This window comes from Triticum urartu, chromosome 3, assembly GCF_003073215.2.
Source record: "Triticum urartu cultivar G1812 chromosome 3, Tu2.1, whole genome shotgun sequence".
Taxonomy (NCBI): domain Eukaryota; kingdom Viridiplantae; phylum Streptophyta; class Magnoliopsida; order Poales; family Poaceae; genus Triticum; species Triticum urartu.
Genome location: NC_053024.1, coordinates 312,161,298 through 312,171,795, shown reverse-complemented (window position 1 = coordinate 312,171,795; position 10,498 = coordinate 312,161,298). Strand labels below are relative to the sequence as shown.

General features: G+C 48.2%; 1 protein-coding gene across 1 annotated transcript; it reads right to left on the bottom strand.

Annotated features, from left to right (window-relative positions):
* Window positions 1-3,172: 3,172 nt before the first annotated feature.
* LOC125543894 (coatomer subunit beta-2) lies at window positions 3,173-9,976 on the bottom strand. The gene is made up of 4 exons (XM_048707391.1): window positions 7,797-9,976; window positions 6,509-7,018; window positions 3,823-3,908; window positions 3,173-3,727 (listed from the first exon to the last, which is right to left on the bottom strand). The coding sequence occupies exons 1-4, from the start codon at window positions 9,846-9,848 to the stop codon at window positions 3,523-3,525; spliced, it is 2,853 nt and encodes a 950-aa protein (XP_048563348.1). The 5' UTR covers window positions 9,849-9,976; the 3' UTR covers window positions 3,173-3,522.
* Window positions 9,977-10,498: the final 522 nt, after the last annotated feature.

The window sequence follows — 10,498 nt, the reverse complement described above, 5'->3', positions numbered from 1 at the left end:
GGCTCCTACATATTCTATGAAGATCTTTATCGGTCAAACCGCATAACAACATACATTGTTCCCTTTGTCATCGGTATGTTACTTGCTCGAGATTCGATCGTCGGTATCTCAATACCTAGTTCAATCTCGTTACCAGCAAGTCTCTTTACTCGTTCCATAACGCATCATCCCGCAGCTAACTCATTAGTCACATTGCTTGCAAGGCTTATAGTGATGTGCATTACCAAGAGGGCCCAGAGATACCTCTCCGACAATCTAAGTAACAAATCCTAATCTCGATCTATGCCAACTCAACAAGTACCATCGAATACACCTATAGAGCACCTTTATAATCACCCAGTTACGTTGTGACGTTTGGTAGCACACAAAGTGTTCCTCCGGTATTCGGGAGTTGCATAATCTCATAGTCAGAGGAACATGTATAAGTCATGAAGAAAGCAGTAGCAACAAACTAAATGATCATTGTGCTAAGCTAACGGAATGGGTCAAGTCAATCACATCATTCTCTAATGATGTGATCCCATTAATCAAATGACAACTCATGTCTATGGCTAGGAAACTTAACCATCTTTGATTGAACGAGCTAGTCAAGTAGAGGCATACTAGTGACACTCTGTTTGTCTATGTATTCACACATGTACTAAGTTTCCGGTTAATACAATTCTAGCATGAATAATAAACATTTATCATGATATAAGGAAATAAATAATAACTTTATTATTGCCTCTTGGACATATTTCCTTCACCCACAAGTCTGGGGGTGCGCCCCCCGAGCTTGTCGCTCCCTCGTGACTCCTCAGGTCTTCTTCCGAACCTTCGTGGTTCCCTTCTGGTCCATAAAAAATTAATCCAAAGTTTTTTCGCCGTTTAGACTCTGTTTGATATTGATTTTCTGAAAGGCCAAAAACAAGCAAAAAACAACAACTAGCACTGGGCACTAGGTTAATAGGTTAGTCCTAAAAAATGATATAATATTGCATATAAAACATCCAAAATTGATACTATGATAGCGTGAAACAATATAAAATTATAGATAAGTTGGAGACGTATCAATCGGCACCCTCATCCCGGCACGGGAATAGTTTGCTGCTAAGATAACTTTACATTGAGAGGGTATTTGGATCCGATGAAAGCAAAACACCTTTTGGGAAGCTTGATCGGGGCTCCTCGGACATCCGAGGTCTGTTATTCCTCGAGCGAGATTCTGGTCGCTTTGGAAGAAGGCGCGCAAAGAATATGTTGAGCCAGTTTGCAAGGCCGAAAACAATAGATGGAGGATTGCCGCCAGAGGAAGTCCTTGGCTTGAAGACCGGTTCAAGGGGTACTGATGGTCTCTTGGATAAATGGGTGCTAACCTTGTCAACTCCCAGAAGACATGGGTTGGGCCGAGGACCCCCAGATGACCAACCAATGGGCCACATTCGTCAAGCCTCATGGAGGAATCAAGATGAAATCTTTCGAAAACGTGACGCATACTCCAAGGCACAAATGCAATCTTAGGCATGTTTATCTTTAGATGCAACCGACCTATGTGTAAACCTAGGTACCCTGGTGTCTATATACGCTGAGGAGTTTAGGTAGTAGAGAGGGGCTCAATCATACACGATCTCAAGATAGATCAACTTGTAATATGTACCCCATCCACAATCAGTACAACAAAGCAGGACGTGAACCTCGGTAAAACATCGTCTCCCCCTCATGTCATGTTACCATCATGCCAAGACTACCAGCTCGGGACCCGCTACCTGAGATCTGTCGGATTCGACTCCATCACCAGGTAGTGCTCCCCACGAAGGCGATCCAGATAGTGTTGCCCACGAAGAAGCGCCTTGGGATCCCTAGGGATATTAACTGACCGCATATCGACAAGTGGAGATGCGAAGACATGCGCACTCACTTCTGGGAGGTGGAAACCTCCCAAAACCATAGCAAAATCCGCATCTCTAAAGATGTGAAACGCCCCTCGGGCAAAGTGAGGCCAACCAAGTTGGGCACCCATGAGAGAAAGTAAGCCGCCTCCAAAAGACAGCATCTTCCCGAGATGCGAAGAGCCCCTCCGGCAAGGCGGGAACGCCAAGAAGAAAGCATGCCACCCCCCAAGAGGCGGCATCCTCCGTGGCTATGACAAAACCAATACCGGAATACAAAAATGAGGCAAGGTAAAAGTGCTAAAGCAATCACATTACCAGACATGTCATCGGTACAAAGAAAGGACTCCCAAAGTGGCCGAAGTCGTAACGAGCCCATGGCTCTACACTACCAGTATGTCATGTGATATGGCAGAGCACCAAAAATCATGCAATTCATCACATTGATGTCAACGCATGCCACTTACACTCCCACGAAGATGGTAGAGACACCAAGTGCTTAAAGATGGTCGAAGCATACCGCGGATGCACCAAGCCCCTTCAAGGAAAGCTCCAAGAGGAAGTTGTCGAGAGCATCCTCCACCACCCAAAAGCATGAGCAACATGCTCACCATAACGGAAAGGCCTCGCTCGCTCCTGCAAGCATACAGGATGCGCCAATTCAAGCACAAGGCATACAAGGCCAAAGAAACGGTCATCAAAATATGTACTCCCTCCGTCTCAAAATTTGTACTAATTTAATACTAAACCAGCGACACTAAATATGTACTTCCTCCATCTCAAAATTTGAACTAACTTAGTACTAAATCAACAAGACTGAGTACTGGCTCATTGACCGGACTATTAAGGGCCTTTTGTTTCCAGGATTAATAGAAAGCATATAGTGTCATGACATTAGGAATCCTACACGAATAAAAATACTCTCTCCGTTTCTTTTTAGTCTGCATATAAGATTTGATCAAAGTCTAACTTTATTAACTTTGACTAAGGTTATAGAAAAATATATCAAGATTCACATTATGAAATCAATATTGTGGGATGCATCATAAAATTAACTTTCATACCATATAACTTTAGTATTATAGATGTTCATATTTTTTCCTACAAAGTTGATCAAACTTTACAAAATTTGACTTTGACCAAATCTTATATGCAAACTAAAAAGAAATAGAGGGAATACATCAATCGATAATGGAAATTGTTTGGTTCCATCAGAGAGATAACAAAGAAATTGACAGCAAGCGAAAGGGCGATACAACATGCAACACTGAAAGAAAAGTACGGCAACGTAGAACATGTAAGGCTGAAAGACAAAAGCACGAGACATTAAAAGGGACCCGTAATACAATATCTCAATCCACCGATATCATGAATAAACAACACAAACCTCACATCTATTCTTACACCACCGTTTTTGTCAAAAAAAAAGGCCTCATCTTGGAAGGGAGTTGGGAGATATCATTGCATCTCTCCAGGATACTAGTTGAAGATCCATTTTCAGTCTCAACACTGATTTCCTTGCGAGCTTCCTCTTCTCATCCCTCTCTTTAATCTTTTGTACATTAAAAACATCTTTACTAGCCCACTGTACCGATGGTATGAAACTGGCAAAGTGGATCTCCTACATGACAATTGCGACAGGTCGCGTCACAGCTTAACTGCCTCCCTTCTGCTTGAGGGTAATCTTGTCTCCCAAGCTGAGCGCAATTCCTTGAGTCTTGCTCCTTATTCTGATGTAACCGCTGAGCTTGCCATCAACTTGCTTCTCAATGCTAATGTTCACCAAAGCATCTTCTCCAAACACACTCTTCGCATAAAGATTTGCGGCAAGGAAACCGCATTCACCATCAAGCGCAGACCTGATATCAGGTTACCGTTTCAGAAGTAGGTAACTCCATCAGTAATCAGATAAGGAAGAGAAAGCCTGGAATAAAGATGGAAGACTGCAACTTACGGTGGTGTTAGACACTTCATGTTTGTTGACTTGATAACATGATTCAAGAATTCCTTCTCGTCTTGAATTACTGTATTAACGGCAACCTGGACAAAAAGGAAATAGTTGTTATATAAACTGAAATAAGGAGCAACAACAGATTCATCAACACGAAGCAGTGTGACAAGACAACTCAATAAACTAGAGATGATACATCATGCATTGCAGTGAGAATTGGTTGCGATTGTTTCGATTAGATTTGGTTGTATGATTAGATTGTCAATATGAGAACTGAAACTAAAATTGTTATGGCGCTGCTAGAAGAAGGGCGCGAGAGGGCCGGCCGAGGGCCTTTTTGCCCATGGCCGGGCAAAGAGGGAAGGGATTTCCTTCTTAATTCTTGCTTGAATAGATTGATACATCTCCTCTCTTTATATAAAGAGGTTTACTTGACTCCCAAGCAAGGCTTACTTGACCCCTAAGGCCTTGTACAATGGGAGGTGCTTAGAGAGATGCTTAGAAAAATAAACCGGGTTTTTCTGAAGCACCGGTGCCTATTTCTACAGGAAAGGCGCTTAGTTAAGCGTCTATCCTGTACAAATAAGCACCGGTGCTTAAGGAAAATCTGGTTTATTTCTCTAAGCACCTTCCATTGTACAAGGCCTAAGAAAGCGCCCTTATCTCTAATTAACCCTAAGACTAACGGGCTATACCGGCAGCCCAGGCCATTAGGCCCATTACGTACTCTAACACTACACCCCACCTGGACATGCAGCTTGTCCTCGAGCTGCAGCCTAACCAACTTATAACCATGACTCGACGCAACACAAACCTAACACCTAAAAACAAGCCTTTTACATCTCGGCTTGTTTTATTACTCTCAACCTGAAATGGACTGGGACGCTTTATTTTGGACCCCTTAACAGAAAGTGGACACCATCCGCATGTCGGACGTGCATGTGTACAGCCACCTAGATCCCATGGACACCACCTGGACAAAAGGAGTGCATGTGTATGGCCACCTGGAAGTGGTCGCAAGAGCGACCAACAGAAGCGCCCTCGCGGCGGCCGGCGGCGGAATGCAGTGGTGCTACGCGGTGTGCTCCTGTCGGTGACACCCTGCCTTCTCCCCGCCGGACGGCTATTGGTCTGCACCGCACAGGGAAGAGTGGTGGACTTGCGATGGAGAATGACGAGGACCCCCCCCCCACCGCCGATGTCGTAGACTTTGAGGTCGCTGCCCGCAGGAAAAACGGCATGCCCGCCGCCCGTGGGGGAAACCGTATGCCCAAGATCCCCGACGCAATGGACGAGATCGAGGTCCTTTGCGCGGCGAAGGGCAATTTGGAGGAGCGGCAGCTGCAGACCACGCATCTCCCGCACACGCCGACACGCTAGGAGGCCGCACGCAGCAGCCTGTAGCCTCACTGCCGCCGACACGTGGCGGGCAGTGATCCAAGCCGGAAGCGGTGACGACGACGGCGGGAACTTGATCTGCTGAATAGGGACGCCCTGGGGAAGCGGTGATGGCGACGGCAGGAACATGATCTGGTGGATCGGGACTCCCGCCGGCGCGGTCGATGCGGGGCCGGAGCTGACCGACAGTGGCTGCTGCAGGGGAGCGCCGGGCGCGGCGGAGGCCGCCAGGAGCGGCGGCTGCCACTGCAGCCAGGGCGCGGCGGTGGTGGTGATGGATGGCAGCTGCAGCGGCAGCTGCAGCAGCCTGGCGAGCGCGGCGGGGACGCCCTGGGGCAGCAGCGGGCGGCTGCTGCGGCGGAGCGCCGGGCGCGGCGGAGGCCGCCAGGAGTGGCGGCTGCCACTGCAGCCAGGGCGGGGCGGTGGTGGCGGTGGATGGCAGCTGCAGCGGCTGCTGCAGCGGCCCGGCAAGCGCGGGGGGACGCCCTGGGGCAGCAGCAGTGGCTGCTGTGGCGGAGCGCCGGGCGCGGCGGAGGCCGCCAGGAGCGGCGGCTGCCACTGCAGCCAGGGCGCGGCGGTGGTGGTGGTGGATGGCAGCTGCAGCGGCAGTGGCCGCCTAGTGCGGCAGCTCTGATACCAAATTGTTATGGCACTGCTAGAAGGAGGGCGCGAGAGGGCCGGTCGGGGGCCTTTTTGCCCACGGCCGGGCAAGAGGGAAGGGATTTCCTTCTTAATTCTTGCTTGAATAGATTGATGCATCTCCTCTCTTTATATAGAGAGGTTTACTTGACTCCCAAGCAAGGCTTGCTTGACCCCTAAGCAAGCGACCCTTATCTCTAATTAACCCTAAGACTAACAGGCTATACTGGCAGCCCAGGCCATTAGGCCCATTACGTACTCTAACAAAAATGCATACAAGTTAGTTGTAGAATACTTATTTAATATGAGTAGCATGCATGGTGTATGTTAAATGTGGGTCTTTTACCATGTATGGTGGCATTGGTGGGTTCGCATAGTTGCATGGTGAGAGAATTAAAGTTAGTGTGGATCAACTATTTATAGGTACATAGAATTGCATATCAACCAGGTGCAATGACAACAGTACCCTTATTCCAAACAGTTTCCAAAGCAAAACTAGACAAACATCATGAACCAAACTGAAAAGTAAGAAGTCTGATTGAGCATACTTTTAAAAGATTTAACAGCTTCAGCTAGACATTTTGCAATTGGAAAGGAAAACATCTTGCAAAAAGGTTTTGCAATGACTGAATTGTAGAAAGAAGCCAATTACCTTGTTTTCCCACTCAAATTCTGCCCACATGTTCCGGAAAGTAACATCTGCACATGTAGCAGGTGAGATATAATCCATGATGTCAATGTGAATATCATTCAGGACAACCACTGATCTTTCCATCACATTGGAAGTCTCGTAGACTATGTTCCCAAATATGACTCCAGTCTCCGTGGAAGAAACCTTGATATTAGCACGAATTTGCTTGCTTGACTCAGGAGCCAACGTATAGTTCTGAGGGCGGTCAACAAGCTTGAGGTCTCCCATTGTAGCTAATTCCAAACACAGGTTCTGAAGTGTCTCCTTTGTACGGTTTATGACAGTAACATCAAGTACAATATCATAATGATGAACTGTCACAAACGCTTCAGCATATACAGGATCACTGAACCCAGTCAACTGAAGAATGCGGTTAAGCCTGTTTGCATCATCTGTTTCCTTACTGAATCCACCAGTTGCAGCCTTCAAATCATCTTGGACCTCATCTTCCAACTCAAGCTGGCTCATGCCCTAGGAAACAAAAATCGACAATTTAGAGAACAGAGGGGACAGATATAGAAGAGCATTTTACTAAATCATATTCTTTTTTTGACGGTTACTAGATCATCCGTATTCTTGAAGCAACAATTTGGTTCACGTTTATCACTATTACACATGCTCATAATGCTGTTGAAACAATTACCAGCTTTTCCTCTGCCCAAATATCAAAACAAAAAAAAGCTTTCTAGCCAAGGATACAAACTTCTGAAGATCTGACTAATCTTACATATCTACGAGAAACCAAATCCAACAAACATGCCAAAACCTTTCATGTTATAACAAGGCTGCTCAAACTGAGCAACGGCACAAAACGCAAACATAGACTAGTCAAGTAACATTCACAATATTACACCACGAGATTCTAGTGGAAATAAAAAAATCTAAGAACTGGTTACACAGGGAAAGTCCCAGAATTATACTAGTAAGACTGAAGGACAGGAAAAACCACGACAGCTATTATTTAGAACTTCAGAAATTATTTAAGGTCATGAGAGAAGCCACAGAATGTAACAGTTTGTTGCAAGATGCAAGAAAGAAAGATAATGCTCCTATTGCATGTAATATGCAGTAACTTGAGAATATATGTCAATAGAGTTGTAATGCAAGCACCAAGTAATGAATTTATTGTTCATTTTAGAACAGAATGATTGAATGCTTATAGGCTAGCTTGCGAGCATGCATTAGACAAAGATAAATGTTGCAATTTGCATAATGCAAAAGCAACAACTAGTAAGCAAGTTTCTCTTACCCTTCTGCTCTTCAGGTGGTAGAAATCAATAAGATCATCTGGCTGGGCATGAGAGATCTGTGATTTGGCTTTCATCTCCTCTGTCTCCCTGAATTGCTTCTCAGCAAGCATCTTGGCAAAACTCTGCCTACATGACTGCAGCCAAATCTTTCTCACGTCATCACCAGTATTGCAAAGCAGCCGCACACAAAGCACAATCCTGTCATATGAATCATTATCAATCGGTTGGGGAAGGTATGAGGATAGCCCCAGCTGCAGAATGGACGTCATGACCAGCAAGGCCCCAGTACAAGCCTTGTTTGCTTCAGCCTTTGATGGCTGCACCTCCTCCAGCCTCAATACCAATTTGGTAAGCGTACAGGCAACAACTGCAGCCAAGAAGAAATCACCTGACAGAATGAGTGATCTGAGATTCAGAGTCGATGCCAATGATCCAGCAGTAACTGGTGGAGTCGAAATGGCTTCAGTAGCAGCACTCTGTGTGGCGTAAGTGCCATCTGCAAGAACAACAGGCCGCCTGGAAGACACAGTGACAGAGTTCACCATCGGCTGGGTTGGCTTGGAGGAATCAGTTGTCTCGCCTTCCTCTGAGAGAGTGAACAATGGTAGATCCCCAAGGCACTGCTTGATGGTAGTAATGGCACTCTCGACCTCCGATAATGACAGGGAGTACTCACCAAGAATCCAGAGAGCGATTGAACAGACACGGGATGCACGGATCTGATAAAAGGTATCACTCAGTCTCTGGATCATGGACACACGCAGCTTGGGATTAGTCTCAATGATCTCACGCACAAACAAAACAACATCAACTGCTGCCGCGACATTAGTGTCACCAAGGAAGTCCATGAGGAGGTGCACCACCGACCCAGCTACCTCTGGGTACTCTACAGCACATGCATGGATCGCTTGCACCAGCATCTGGCGGTACTCACCACCCTTCTCAAGTTCCCCTGATTGTGTCTTGACCACTTCCTTCTTGAGGTAAAGCACCACCTCCTCCACATTACGAGGAGTGAGCAGATCGAGCACTAAATCCAGCACCTTCCTCTTGACATCTAAGTTCGGGCTGGAAAGTGCACGCAGCACATCCATCACTACATCCACCATCACATCCCGGTGTGCCATGCGCAGCTCATTCAGACGGTCCAGGAGAATGAGCCGGACATTGTTGTCACTCTGCGATGAGAGGAGCTGGCAGTATGTGTTGGCAGCAGCGCGCACAGCAGTGGGCGCCGAGGAGAGCGACACCAGCGCCCCAGCACACTCATAAACAACAGCTGTGCTGGGAGAAGAAAGAAGGGATATTATGATCTTGATATACCTGCCCTTGTCGGCACGGTTTGGAGAGCGGCAGACCTTGCGGATGAGGTCTACGGCGGCCATCTGCAGGAGATCGGGCCACTCGGTAACACGTTCCGCGTTGGAGAATAGGTACGCAACAGCACGTTCCTGACCACAGAGGCAGAGCATGAGGAAAGCGTTCCGCCGCGCAGAGGCGTCCTGCTCAGAAGCGAGCGCGCGCTCAACGAGCTCGGGAGCGTCAGGGATGAGCTGGTCGCCGTGTGGGAGGCGGTAGATTGCCGAGATGGCGGAGAGCGCGTGGCGGCGGATGAAGTGGTGGCGGTGCTCGAGATTCTCGAGAATGGAAGGAACGAGCGGCTCAAGCACCTCCGGCTCGGAGAGGCGGCAGAGGAACCGCAGCGTGACGCCCCGGATGTACTCATTGGGGTGCTGCAGGTTGTTGCGGAGATTCTGGCAGATGAGGATCATCTCCGGGAGGACGCGGCCAGCGGCGTCGCGCTTGTCAATGATCTCGAGGTAGAGGAGCAGAAGCTTCTGGATGGTGTGGTCCTCGGAGGGGAGGACGTAGCGGACGACGGTGATGAAGAGCGTCGGCAGGGTCTCGCCATTGAGGAGGAGCATGACGGCGCGCTTCATGGCCTCGACCTTGGCGGCGACGTCGCTGCCCTCCAGATCCGCCTTGATCTCATTCGCCATGGCGGCGGAGCCCTTGTCGAAGTGGACTAGCAGCGTGCACGGCTTGTCCATGGCGCCGGATCTGCCGTGCACCCGCGCCGGAGGGCGATGGCGGGTGGGGTATTGGTGGTTGGATCTGCGGCGGAGGTGGATCGGGATCTGGGAGCGGGAGGGGGGGGGGGGGGGGGTGGGGGGGGGGGGGGGGGGGGGGGGGGGGGGGGGGGGGGGGGGGGGGGGGGGGGGGGGGGGGGGGGTCTATGAGACCGGGTCCAAATCTCTCGACAGCGTGTTTGGCAAAAAATGGGAAGGGGAATGGGAGTTTAATATAGGAGTTGTATTGACAGCCTGTTTGGTAAATACTTGGGCATGGGAGTTTGCACAAGGATGTTTATGAAGGGATTAGGCATGGGAAGTAGATTTTTACTCCCATTCCCTTGTTTGACATATGATGGAAATTGGCGTGGGATAAAACTCTCCTCATGAATTAACAGGGTACCCCTAGAAAGAAATCGGTGGGAATTGGCTTCCCCAACTCCCAGTCCCTTTCCCACTTAAACTCTCATTCCCTCTAATCAAACAGTGGATTTTTAATCTCCTTACCCCTCAACTCCCATTCCCCATCTCTAATTCCCCTGAACCAAACACGCTGTGAGATTAGACATGGGATGAGTCGTTTTATTCCCAATCCTCTGTTTGGCGCATGATGAAAATTATGTGTGAGA